This window comes from Mastigoproctus giganteus, chromosome 3 (assembly GCF_048544385.1).
Source record: "Mastigoproctus giganteus isolate SK-2022 chromosome 3, ASM4854438v1, whole genome shotgun sequence".
Classification (NCBI taxonomy): domain Eukaryota; kingdom Metazoa; phylum Arthropoda; class Arachnida; order Uropygi; family Thelyphonidae; genus Mastigoproctus; species Mastigoproctus giganteus.
The window spans coordinates 27224538-27239427 of record NC_143577.1 but is presented as its reverse complement, the minus strand read 5'-3'; the positions used below and the strand labels follow the sequence as shown (position 1 = coordinate 27239427).

The 14890-nt window shown below is 35.4% G+C and overlaps 1 protein-coding gene across 1 annotated transcript in view; it reads right to left on the bottom strand.

Moving 5' to 3' along the window:
- The window catches only part of LOC150087822 (uncharacterized), a 316716-nt gene that overhangs the window by 154910 nt on the left and 146916 nt on the right, over window positions 1-14890 (bottom strand). The window contains exon 17 of the mRNA XM_090369929.1: window positions 945-1063. Within this exon, the coding sequence (XP_090226055.1) occupies window positions 945-1063 (119 nt within the window). The remainder of the gene's footprint in view (window positions 1-944; window positions 1064-14890) is intronic.

The window sequence follows — 14890 nt, the reverse complement described above, 5'->3', positions numbered from 1 at the left end:
GTGTCTGAACAGGATTGCAGACACTTTCTTTGCTGACATTGATCTAATTTGAAACTTTTTTTCAACATTGACCTGTACTTGATATGTTAATTTAATTTATTATGATTTGATTTCAATTTTGAGTTGCATACTTGCAATCATACATTTCAGACAAATGAATTTGAATCACTGCATTTCAGACCTGTGAGACTAGGAAATGCCATTAATGGTCACTAAGGGACAGTCAGTTTGAACTGCTAATTTTAAATAAATACTTGAATCAGATTTCCATTCATGGGCACAACCACGTGAAAGAACCTTGTACATTGCTACTAATGTTCCATACAAATGTACATTTTTTTAAATATAATTTTTAATAGTAACATCGATTGGGAAATAATGGTGACTTCAACAATCTCAGAATATCTAAGTTGGAGGTGTCATATGGTAATGTTACATAAGCAAATTGAAGTACTTTTGTTATTTTATTACATATGATAATTAGACTTTAGGCAACAACACATCTTTTGATACAGCCAATAGGTTCAGAACTTGTGCAGGGATACTGCAACAGATTTCCATGAACATTTTTTTTTTTGACAAATTATAATCAACAGTACTTCATTTATTATTTTTTATAAAAAATTATTAAAGTGATTTTGTCAATAATCACTTGACAATATCATTCTGTTAGGTTTCAGTATTGCAGATGTCTCATTTCCCAATTTTAACAAAAAGCAGAGGAAGATAAATTAATAATAGGAATAAAATAATACAGTTAACAAAGTTAATAATATTGCCAGTTTTCAGACATTCTACTTGTATTATCGATCTGTGTGTTTTTATAAAGCTAAAATTCACCCCATCCCCTCCCTCTCCAAAATTAAGATCTGTAACTTGAAGATGGTTGAGAGTGTCATGGTTTTGGAGAAATATGGTAATTAAGTTATAATTGTGGCACTTACCAGTTGTTACATGTTGCTTTAGATTCTGCTGATTTGCTTTCAGCTCTAACTGCAAAGTTTTTGACAATTTAGTCACTTTCTCTAGCTTCTCTGGAATATTTAATAGTTCTCTTTTTAGCCTGAAAATGTAAAAGAAGTAATATATATAAAATATATATTAAAAATAGTATATATCAAGTAACAAATTCTTATAATATGCAAATAAACTCAAATGCTCACAATGTATTTGAGAATAAAAAGATGGTTTGTCTATTTTTGTTTTGAAGGGTCAAATATCCAGAAAGCTTTTAGCAACATTCAAATCCTAGACCTTTCTATTTTTAAGGCATAAATTAGTCCCTTTCAAACACAAAACTTTATTAAAGATCTAAAATTAGATCAAATTTTAGTGTGCAAAAATAACATTAAAATAAGCTTAGAGATGACAAAACTTGCTTATTAATTTATATGGTTTAATCAAACCATATAAATCAATAGGCAAGTTTTATTATCTGTAAGCTTGAGGGAAGCCAAAATAAAACATGAAGCAATTAAACTTGAAATTAAAAGTTTGAGAAAAGTGCATGTTTCTGATTAGTTTGCCAAGGTTATTGAAAATAAAACCACAGAAATGTGTAAAGCTTGATAAGAGTTTAGCTTCTTATATGCAAGAGCTCAGAAGGCATGTGATTATTAAAAATACTAAAGGAAAAAATTTGATTGATCCCTGCAATGGTTAAGGATAAAGAAAAATACATCAGTCCAGTAAATTCAATTGTGCTAAATATAAATCTGAGGCTTAATTTTTCATCACTCCCCATTTTTGAAGAAAAGGAAATGAGAGATTTATATATGAAGAAATTCAGATGGAAAAGCAATCACTGGAGTAGATATGGATGTCAAACATTTGCTAGTAGAGATAAAGCTATTGTTTGACCACACTTGTAATACTGTGTTGTTCAAAGTGCATGTTTCTCATTAGTTTGCCAAGGTTATTAGAAAAAAAAACAGAGAAATGTGGAGGCTGTGCCTAAAAAAAGACATCGAGCCTCTTGAATGGGTCCAGAGACGGGTAACTCGCCTGGTGAGATTGGCAAAAAAAGCGTCCTTATGAGGAAAGACTTTGAATATGTGGGTTGCACAGCTTGGAAACAAGGAACCTTAGAGGCAACTTAATTAAGGTGTTTAAGGTGCTGAGAGGCAATAGTAAAAATGAACGAGGACGAAATTTTCAAGGTTATAAATGATTCTAGAACTAGCGGCAATAAATTCAAGTTACCGGAAGATATGTTTAGACTGGATTGCAGGAAGTTTTATTTTAGCCAGCGAGTTATAAATTACTGGAATAAGTTACCTACATGGGTAGCAAAAGCTGATGTTTGGGGAAATTCAACTGGACTGTTAACTACAGGAGGAGGGAAATGCATAGGGTGTCTATTTCCTGTTCTCTTATTATTATTATTATTTTTTTTTTTTTGGCTGGTGCATCATAAGCCATATGCTTCCTTGCACCACATGGCCATTACTAATACTAGTATGTGGTATGTTTTGAAACTTTGGTGGGAAGCTTACTCCAAATGAATGACAACCATATTATTGGAAGATTTATATATGAAGCCAAGTTTCTATAATTCTATTGCAATTAATCATGTAACAAATTAAATATAAAATATTTTTATTTTTATAACGGACATCTGAAGCTTCTCTGCTCAAAATCTAACATTAATAATAATTTAACATTAATCCTAGTAGCACTTTTGCACATCAGATACCACTATGCTCACTGCTTTTTGTTGACAGCACCCAAATCTGATTGGGGAAAAAATCTAAATGCAAATGCAGGAAATGTATCTTTAAGGGGATAGTGCAGCCCATTTTTAAAGGCATTTCAACATTTTTAAGAATATAATTTTTAATGGTAACATTGATTAGGAAATAATGATGGCCATTTTAAAAGTTACAGACCATTTTATTCCAGTTGGATTTAATGTGGTAAAATATGCTGTGATGCATAAATTTTCTAATTTGTCAGTTGATGAAAATACCCACTTGGCTTTTCACTTCTCTTATTCTTGGGAATTTATTTTTAAACAAAAAATCCTCATTGCCCTAATTCATGACATTTACAAATTTTATCAATAGGACCAATTTGATATGTATGTAAGGGAACAACTTTCTTTTTCTGTTCAGAAGAAGCTGATGCAACACATTCTTCTGCTCCGGAGGTAACCTTTAACAAGCTGTCCTTAAGCATGTAACAGCAAAATATCTATTGATGCACATTAATCACTAGTTCAATTAATGATTATTCCCTCCAACCTCCAACCTTCCTAACTACACACACACACACACACACACACACACACACACACACACACTAATACTTAAGTAATTTTGAAATTACTTACTGTTCTCTGTGTGATCATCATTTTGGTGTTCTCTGCAGTCTTGTTAATTTCAGTATGATATAAGCAAATGTTTCTCATTGTTGAGCTGCCAATACTGCCACAGAAATGTAAAATTATGTAAAATAGTTTGTCTCAATTATTTATCTATTTACTTATTTGACAAAAGAGACTGATGTGCACATAAGTAAGCTTGTATTTTTGTGTGCTTCATGGTTTATAAACTTGAAAATGGAAATTTCAAATATATTTTTACGTTTATAATGTTTTTAATAATTTTCATGTTAATCTATCTATATATTAAAAAAGTTTTCCTCCTAGTGATATTTATTTAAGCCAATGGGAGAAGAGGGTGGGGCAATTACATCACTACAAATGAACAGGCAAATAATTACATAGGTCATTTCCTGATTAAATATCGATCAGTGCATTTCGACAGGTGTCTTTTACATAGAAAAGATTTGACTTACTCCATCATGCCTCTACATTTTACGTAGAAAATGTGTGCATGGGGATTGGCAAACAAAGCACCCTAGTGTTTATTAAAATATTTGTATTAATGTGTTTAATAATTAATGTTTTTTCTTTTATTTACAACAGAAGTAATAAAAATTTTGCTTTATTGTAGATAACAGGTATTAAAAACATTTTAACAAAATTTTTCATTTTTAAATATAAAAAATTATGTGCATCGAGTATTGGTTCCATTTGTAAAAGGTCTAGATCTAGTATACAGCAAGCAGAATTCAAAAAGCCGAAAATGTTTTTCAGAAAAAAAAAAAGCATCAGATCAGACATTATGCACATAATATATTGTAATAACTGTTATGTGCTACCACTGCTGAGTTAAACTATATAATGCCCATCTTTTGCTTAACTGTCCTACTAAGAAAGAGTAGCAATATTCCATGTAGCCTAACCCAAGGAGAAGTGTTATCACTGTAAGGTCACCACAAACATTCCAAAAATAATCAAATAATTCTTCCATATGAACAGCATATATTACCAAAGCAGATGGGTAATTGTTTCCATTAATACAGAAGCACTGCCTTCAACCTTTTAGTTTCAGTACTGGATTCGATGAAACTCCATCATTTTAGGTAAGGCAACAGATTTTCCCCTCTCAGTTTTTACTTTTAGTCATTTTAAAAATTGCTGGATCAGCGATAATACTAATTGTTTCTCAAGTGTATTTCTTCCATAATACCATCAATCAATTCTTTCCTCCGATAAGGAAAATTTATATCCTTGCTTTAAATATCAATTTCTCAACGAAAACAGGAGTGTTTTTTTTTTTTTTTAATTGGTGATATGCTGGCACTTTTCCAATCCAACAGAATTTTTCCTGAGTCCAGTGATGCTCTGATAATTAGCCTTAATGGTTCATTGCACTCACTTGCCACCTCCCTTAAAATTATAGGGTATATGCCATCAATCCCAAGGAGCCTTACTTGTTTGTAGACTCAAAAGTTTTTTCATTAAATAATCATGTGAAATTTCAATATTGTTAATTAAACATTTTTCAACATCGCTTCCATTGACATAAAGGGTTTTTCTTCTGTAAATATCGATGCAAAGTAACTGTTGAATTCATCTGCAACATCAGCTGGGGTATCTGATACTATCCCACATCCATTACATAAGGGTCCGATCCGATTTGTCCTTCTCTTCTTTGCATTTATATATGTGAAGAATTTCCTATCCTTTGCTCTCTTTGCCAGTGATTTCTCATAATAGATGTCTGCCTTTGTCAGCCTAACCTTTTCTGTGGCACTGTTACAGATCAATTTGTAGCTGTTACAGGCTTCAGTACTTTTTATTGCTCTGTAACTTTTCTATGCTGTCTTTTTTTTTGCTCAAGTAATCTGGCAACTTCATTATTCATCCAACTTGGAATCCTCCTCATGGAGTATTTTTAATGGTATACTATGGGGTATACTTTGCTCACCAACCCCCATGCACACTTTTCTACGTAATATGCAGAGGTATGATGGAGTAAGTCAAATCTTTTCTAGGTAAAAGACCACACCTGTTGAAACACACTGATTGATATCTAATCAGGAAATGATTACCTATGGTAAATAATTTTAAATCTTTTCTAGGTAAAAGACCACACCTGTTGAAACACACTGATTGATATCTAATCAGGAAATGATTACCTATGGTAAATAATTACCTATGCAATTATTTACCTGTGCATTTGTAGTGCACAGCATTCTCAAGGTTGAATAAATATCATTATGTTTTTTGTTTGTTTTATTTTAGTTGTTGGCGTATTGGCTTCTGTGGCCATAATGCACCTCCCAAGGTTTTTGCAGTACTGTGATCCAAGCCCGAGGCAGGATTCGAACCCGCGACCTTTGGGTTGCCAGGCAGGCACTTTACCCACCCGGCTAGCCCGATCGGCATATCATTATGTAATTATTTACCTGCATTTACATAGGTCACTTAGGAAAAGGCCTGGTAAAATTCAGATCTTGGGTACCACAGGCAGGTGTCCCTTACTGTTTAGCCCCCCTCCTCCTAGGTTGACATGCCTAGGGCGTTTATCTCCCCCACTTGCAGATGCTTTAAAATCGGGAACTTGTTTTCCTATTTTAAAACACTTGTCTCCACGCCCACTGCACGGAGACAAGTGGTACTCAAATAAGATTTTAGCCAAAGTCCTTTTGCTTCGGGTTCCATAATGCATTAGGAATACAGTGTATTGTTGCATCCGAAAGGGCAGGACTAAAATATTTAATCGGAATACTGTATTTACAAAATAAACAAACTTTTAAAATATTTACATTTGTAAAATAATAAGAGAAGTTTACCTCAATACAATACGTAGAACACTGCCGTGTGATACTCTCCAGCAATTAAAATAAAAAATCCAAATCTTACATTACAGTAAAAAATAAAAAATAATTAAAACTCAACTGAACACAATTAAAAAACAATTAGAAATCAAAGGAACACAATTAAAATTCAATCTAGTGCAATTAAAAATTAAATTAATTAAAATAAAATTAACGGAAAAAATTGCAAAAAACGATTTTCCTTCCTTGAAAAATCGTTTTTTGCAATTTTTTCCGTTAATTTTCTTTTAATTTAATTTTTAATTGCGCTAGATTGAATTTTAATTGTGTTCCTTTGATTTCTAATTGTGTTCAATTGTTTTTAATTGTATTCAATTGAGTTTTAATTATTTTTTACTGTAATGTAAGATTTGGATTTTTTCGTTTTAATTGCTGGAGAGTATCATACGGAAGTGTTCTACGTATTATATTGAGGTAAACTTCTCTTATTATTTTACAAATATTGATATCAACGTAGAACATATTGAGCATTACAGCTCTGATTCATACTATTAAAATATTTACAAAATACTAAACTATTTATAATATTTATTAATATACAAAAAACATTACAATGGAACATCAAATGTTAGACAGTGATGTTGTTGTTGTTATTTGGTTTTTAGAAGCATTAGCAACTAAGGCCATATTGCTCCAGGATATGCGGTGGTCATTTCCTGACCTTTCCACATCCTCCGTATTTGGTGGTGACGGGCTCGAACCCCGGTCTAATCAAGAAGCGTGTGCTACGCACTGCTGCTCCTTCCCACCTGGCTACGCCGGCGCCTGTTGGACAGTGAAGCACCTTCACAAGGTTCGTGAACGTTATGGAGGCAGTTGTCAATAATTAATTGCATTTGTAGTGACGTAATTGTCTCGCCCTCTTCTCCCATCGGCTCGAATAAATATCACTAGGAGGAAAACTTTTTTTAATGTATAGAGAGATATGCATTCAAGGCTTCTGTGATTAATGTTTTAAAGGTATACTATAATTCAATTGTATTTGCTCTCTGCAAGATGTCTACCCATTTAAGAGGCCATGTAGCACCTTAAGCCATTGTAATTTCCTTTCCTGAAATTATAACCCGTTCCTTTGCCTTTAACTAATTCTACCTTTCTCTTCATTGTCCACTGCAGAACTCTATGATCACTTCCTGCTACTGGTTCCTGTACTGTCAGTCAAATTATCTATATTTGAACTGGTGTGTCTGGTTCATGGGTGATGATCAGGTTTAGAATATTCTTTTCAGGTCTAGAATATGTAGATGAGGCAAGAGGGACTGAGTGATATTCATTCTTCCATACTGCAAATCAGAACAAAATTTGGCATAATGGCCTAACTGGTTACATCTGAAGCAAACTATAGCCTTTTTTCTAAGTATTCTTATTAGTAAAATGTACACTAATAAGCAAACCTTATAGTTTGAGACATCTGTTGAGATCTGAGGTCATGTCTGCATTTGGTCCTTGGAATGTCAGATCATTAAGCAACTGCTATGAAAGTTTTGTATGGATTCCTACTGAGAAACCATCCTTTCATTCTACTGTCTGAAAAGATTGCTGATCTCCCAGTCTTTAATTTTTAGTGGTTTCTAGAAGCTTCTTGGTAACAGTGCCATTATCAAACTTGTTGATTTCAGCTGCCTCTATTTTGAAGGCCTCAATTTCCATGCTCTTGTCTATAGCTTCATTCAAATTCCAAAATTTGGCCCTTAAAATGTCCAATATTTGGGATGAGGTGTTCCAAGAACAAATAATTTGGTGTAAGTGAGAATGTACGATGGCAATTACATGTCTAGTCAGCTTGCCATGTTTTTGACGATTTCTATATCTGTAGGAACAAAAAATACATGATGCTCCATGTTTTCTCCTTTTTCACTAGGAATTAATAAAATTGGGTTTATAGAGGAAAGTATAGAGGTAAGTCTGAGTATTAGCATTCAAATTATCTATATCTGAACTAGTGTGAGACTGAGTCAGAATATCTCCTACTGCATTAATGGAATTCATTTTTCCCTCCCAAAATAAAATCTGATCTATGACTGCACAAATTGGGAAAAAAAAAAAAAAAAAACCACCTGATAAATGTCCTTATAATATCTCTAATCTATTCAGGTTTCCCTTTAGTAACTTTCCTCTATAAAGAAAAAAAAAAGTATTTCTAAATTAGTGCCTTGATATAGCTTAGAAAAAGAGACCATATTACTAAAAATGTAAAACATATGAATTATGAAAAAATAAAATGCTACACTATATTATAAATACAGCAAATACCTACTGCCTTTTAATGTTAAACTTTGCAAGGAACAATTCTTCTCCTATCCATCCCTCATCTCTTACATCATGCAATATGATTGATGTCTTTTGGGGTTATGATGGGCATCATGGCAAGATCCTACCTTTCTTACATTTCACAGAAATGTAAGGAAGTATTTGCAAGCCAATATTTGTAAACAGTATTTGCAAGCCGGCTGCTAGATAGTCCACTGGACCGAACCTATTGGTAATAGTAGTAGTAGTGGCATGTGATGCAAGAAAGCATGTGTATGAGCTAATGAAGCATCAGCCAAAAAAAAAAAAAAAAAAAAAAAAATCACACCATTCCCTCCAAATGCCTGTCCAGTTCCTCCTTAAATTTATTCAACTTATCAACTTCCACAACGACAGATGGAAGTTTGTTCCAGCAATTAACCACCCGCTGGCTAAAGGCAAATTTCCACACATCTGTCTTTTCTTAATTTGAATTTATGCCCCCTTAGGTTCGTGATCTGAACAAGTGGAAGGATCCCATCAGAATTCAGCGTGCTCAACCCATTCAAGGCCTTATACACCTCAATCAGATCACGGCGCAGGTGCCTAGTCCCCAGCCACTGCAATTTGCAGAACTTAAGCCTCTCTCTTGGTAAGAGTATCCCTTCATTCCCCTCACCAATCTTGTTGCCCTTCTCTGTACACGCTCAAGTAAATCTACATCCTTCCTAAAATGAGGCCTCCAGACCTGTATGCAGTACTCAAGGCGTGGCCTGACCATTGCCTTATACAGAGGGATAATCACCTCCTTTTCCCAGCTAGCAAAATTCCTATATATCATTGACAAAACCCCATGACCTGCTCTGGCAGCATGTCTGCATTGCTAAGAAAACTTCATATCTGACTGCACAATTACTCCCAGGTCTTTTTCATTTTCTACCACCTTAAGTGTAGTACCACACGGTTGGTACGTTTCTTTGGGGTTACTTCTACAAATATGCAGTACTTTGCATTTGTCAAGGTTAAACTTCAGTTGCCACTTCTTAGCCCATCTGCCCAAATTATCTAGATCCTGTTGCAGTAGCACACTGCCATTACTGTCATTAACAACCCTGCCAACCTTTGTATCATCTGCAAACTTCGACATTAAGCCTGATATACCTTCATCAATATCATTGATAAATATACAAAACAACAGTGGACCCAACACCGAACCCTGTGGGACTCCACTAATAACATTAGTCCACGAAGAGCAGCACCCATTGATTACCACCCTCTTTCTTCTCCCACTTAACCATCCTTTTATCCATTGTAGCAACTTACCCTTAATACCATTCTGCTCCAATTTGTACAATAGTCTTTCAAGCGCAACAGTGTCAAAAGCTTTCCTGAAATCCAAATATATGATATCAAATTTATTTTTTGCATCCAGTTCCTTTGTAACCACATCATAATATCCTATCAAATTTGTCAGACAAGACTTTCCCTTAACAAACCCATGCTGTGTTTGAATTATTGCTGCAGTCTTGTCTAGATGATCCTGCAATGCATCTTTAACCAGTGACTCCATTATTTTCCCGGAACAGAAGTTAAACTAACTGGTCTGTAATTACTCGTGTCACCCTTCGATCCCCCTTTGTGAATTGGGGATACATTTGCACATCTCCAGTCCGTGGGAACCTCCCCTGAGTCCAAGGATGCTCTCATAATTATGGCTAAGGGTTTGCTTAGTTGCTTTGCCGCCTCCTTTAATATAACTGGATAGATCCCATCCACCCCAGGTGCTTTTCTTATGTTTAACTTCAACAATTTCTCCTCCACTTTGCTCTCAGTTATTACAAAATCATTAAGTATCCTGCTACAATTTGATAACCTTCTGCCATTTTCAAACCTTAATAATTCCTCATGTGTGAATGTTGATGCAAAATACTCATTCAGTTTGTTTGCTATCTGAGCAGGATCATCAACCGTCGAACCATCGATATCAAGTGGACCAATCAGATTCATCCCCTTCCTTTTAGAGTTTATATAAGTAAAGAAATCCTTGCTGTTTTTCTTAGCATCTTTTGCCAAAGATTTCTCGTAATCTGCCTTCGCCTGCCTAACCTCCTTTGTAACCTGATTACAGACTAGCTTATATCTGTCATAGGCTTCTGAGTCGCTTGATAATTTATATGCATCCCATGCATTTTTCTTCCCTGTTACGAGTCTCATTAGTTCATTAGATAACCATTTAGGCCTAAACCTTGAACAATATTTCTTAATAGGTATGAAACTTTTAGTAGCATCCATGATTAATTCCTCGAATGCTTCCCACTTTGAATTTACTGTTGGTAACATCATCAGTTTATCCCACTGTACAGAATTTAAAAACTTTCTGAGACCACTGTACTCACTTTTAAGGAAGCAAAAACCCTTTCCTTTACCCCTGATGGTAATTATATCTTTAAGTAAATCCCACATCAGTACACTGTGATCACTGCCACCTAGTGGTTCCTTTATCTGCAAATTCTTAATACACGAATGATCACTGCTGATAACCAGATCAAGAGTATTACTCTCTCTGGTTGCCTCTCAAACATGCTGCTGCAGAAAACAATCATCCAATAAATCCACAAAAGTCTGATTAGTGTGTGAGGGACCAACCCACATGTTCCAGTCAATATCTGGGAAGTTAAAATCCCCCATTATAAGACATTCTGATTTACTGGCCCACTCTATTTCTCTGTATAATTGTTCATTGTACTCATTCGAGTCATTTGGCCTATAACACACTCCTACTCTTATTTTTGCTTTCGCAGTGCTTACATCACACCAAACTGACTCAACAGTGCACTGTTCATTTATATCAACTGGGTGCACTTCTTTTGATTTTATGTTTTTCTTAATTAACAGCATAACACCTCCTCCCTTTCTATCCTTTCTGTACACATTGTACTCTCCAAATTCCAGTTCTGCATTCCTTATATCTGTGTGACACCACATCTCTGCTATCCCAACAATATCCACCTTTGTAAAAAGGATAGGTGGAACAGGACCAGGGTATGTCTGCCAGGGGCAAAGGTAATTCTCTAGGAGGCTTCCAAATAAGACAGTGCATAACCTCTCTGCCTCTATTCTGCCAGATAGTGACTGGAGGAAGTCCAAGTAATGCGTAGGGGCATTTTTGAGGCCACGTTATGTCAAGGAGCTGAGTATATTCTTGCTGTGTGTATGCTATATCCAAAAATTTCATTACTTACAACATGTCCTCATTACCTTTTCTAACTACTGAATACACCACGAATGGACAAACTAACAGAACAAACTTATCTTCAAAAAGATCTAAACCTCCCAAACACATCTTCATTCATTTCACAAATATACATGGCCTCAGTTCAAACTCAATGATGTCTATTTCCACTTAGTCTGCCAAGCACCACATATGCCGCCTCCGTAGCTAGGTGGGCAGAAGCAGCAGTGCGTAGCACACGCTTCTTGCTTAGATCGGGGTTCAAGCCCGTGATCACCAAATACGGAGGATGCGGAAAGGTCAGGGAATGACCACCGCATATACCCAGAGCAAATATGGCCTTATTTGCTAACGCTCCTAAAAACCAAATAACAACAGCACCACATATTTTTCTAACAGAATCCCAGTTATTAATCGATTCAACCACTGCTCTCTCAGTTGTCCTAATTATATAATTCCGTTTGCTTCAAAGGTGGTACTTGTGCATATGTCTGCTCTGATATTCCCCTTCATAGAATTAGTAATTTGGAATCTCCTCTGGTTTAAAATCTCTCTACCACATTCTGTCAAATTCATCTTTTTTCTCTATCATTCTCCTAACTCCACTAATTGCTTGGTACTCTCTGACTTCATCTCTTTGAAACTTGATTTTCTCCAGTCCAACTTTCCTAACAGTGAGTTAATGTACCTTGGTGATTTTAATGTTCACAATTCCACTTGGCTTCTGTTTTCTACTTGCACAGACCAAGCTGGTCAAGATGCTGAGGCTTTTGCAATTACTAATGACCTCACACAGATTGGTCCTTTACCTACCAGAAATAACAGACAATCCTAACCACACAGCCAACACTCGTGATCTTTTTCTCACAAAACGTTGATGATGTTGTAGAACAGATATCATCTTTTAAGGGCAAAAAAGAAGATACTGTTGTACACATTGGCACTAATGACATTAAGAGTAGGAGGTCTGCAGACTTACTTAACAAGTAAGGAAAAAAGGAAATTTTCAAAAAAGTCACGAATTAGGGATAAATTTAAAAGTGTCTGCAATTCTACCCAACATGATAGGCAAGAGTATATGATCACAACTAAGAAATACCATTCAAGGCATAGACTTAAATGGATGTCAGACGAACTAATGAGACATGTGTCAAGAAGAAAAGTGCATGAGATGCATATAAATTATCAGGCTACACAGAAGCCTATAATACATATAAAGTAGTTTGTAATCAATTCAGCCCTGGAAAGACTGTACAAGGCTCATAGGGTAGAATTTTTCTCAGCATGTTCTGCGCTTGTTAACTGAAGAGACTGCTTCTATAGGGATGTGATACACTTAAACAGAAAGGGTGCAAGAATATTTGCTGATGCTATCAAGACAATGGTCTTGACAGCATCAGAAAATATTCTTGCACCCTTTTTGGGAGAATACAGACTAACAGACAGAGGTGAAAGTGGTTCTTGCACATCAACTATTGGAACATGCAGTAGCCTGAAAAGCAACCAGGGATCTCAAGACATGCTGTGAGTCCTGGAACAAGTAAATATTAGGCTATATTAGGGTAACTAAAAGAAAGACCAGGTGCATGTATACCAATGCTAGGAGCATAATAAATAAATCTGATGAATTTAAATTGCTGGTCAAGTCATGAAATGCAGTCATTATTGGCATAACTAAGATATAAGGGATGCTGAATTTGAATAAGGGGAGTGCAATGTGAATAGAAATGACAGAAAGGATAGAAAGGATAGAAATTAATACAAATGACGACACGGGCGGGTGGCAAGTTTATGCTCTTAGTTAAGAAGCACATAAAATCTACGGCAGTGTATCCAGTTGCTATGTGCGGTCACTGCAACGTTCAGTCAGTTTTGTGTGACATAAGCATTGGAAAAGCAAAAATGAGAGTAGGAGTGTGTTATAGGCCAGTCCCTGATGAGTACAATGAACAACTGTACAGAGAAATAGAGTGGGACAGTAAATCAGGATGTCTTATAATCGGGGATTTTAACTTTCCAGATATTGACTGGAACTTGTGGGTTTGGTCATTCATACAATAGCGACTCATTTGCAGATTTATTAGATGACTGTTTTCTACAGTAGCATGTAAGCAATGCAACAAGAGAGAGAGGCAATACTCTTGATCCAATTATCACTATTGATCCTTAATGCATTAAGAATCTGTAGATAAAACAACCATTAGTGGCAGGGATCAGTGTATTGATTTGGGATTTACATAAAGAACTACCATCAAGGGTAAAGGGAAGGTTTTTTGCTTTCGTAAAGGTTATTACAAGTCTCAGACAGTTTTTATATTCTGTATAGCGGGACCATCTAATGATGTTACCAACAACAAATTCTAAATGGGAAGTTCAGGGAAATAATTATAGCAGCTACTATGCTTTTCATACCAACTAAGAAATACCATTCAAGGCGTAGACTTAAATGGATGTCAGATGAACTAATGAGAAATGTGGCAGGAAGAAAAGTGCATGGGATGCAGATAAATTATCGGGCAACACAGAAGCCTATAGTATATATAAAGTAGTTTGTAATTAAGTAACAAAGGAGGTCAGGTAAGCAAAGGCAGATTAAGAGAAATCTTTGGCAAAAAATGCAAAGAAAAACAGCAAAGACTTCTTTACTTACATAAACACTAGAAGAAAGGTGATGAATAAAATGTTGTTAACTTGATATCGATGGCAGGACTGGTGATGATCCAGCTCAGGTTGCTGACAAACTCAATGAGTATTTTGCATCTATTTTCATAGATGAGAAATTTTTTAGGGAAGGGGATGCCAGAAGTTTATCAAGCTCTAACAGGAAAGTAAATGATTTTGTAATAACTGAGAGGAAAGTAGAAGAGAAATTGTTGAATTTAAACATAAGATAGGAACCTGGAGTGGATGGGATCTATCCAGCTATATTAAGGGAGGCAACAGATAAGTAAGCAAACCTTAGCCAGAATTATGAAAGCGATGATGAGATTGTTCCTCTTGCTCAGACACACATGAGGGGGCACAAATTCAAATTGAGGAAGGATGGTTTCAGAACAGATATGCAGAAGTTTGCCTTCAGCCAGCAGGTCACTGGAACAAACTTCCATCTGTTATCGTGGAAGTTGTTAGTTTAAATAAATTCAAGGAGGAGCTAGACAAAGTATTGGAGGGAATAAATAGGTGAAATGGGAGGTTTTCGGGACTGATGTTGGTTTTTTTTATTTTTTAATTCCCCCTGCT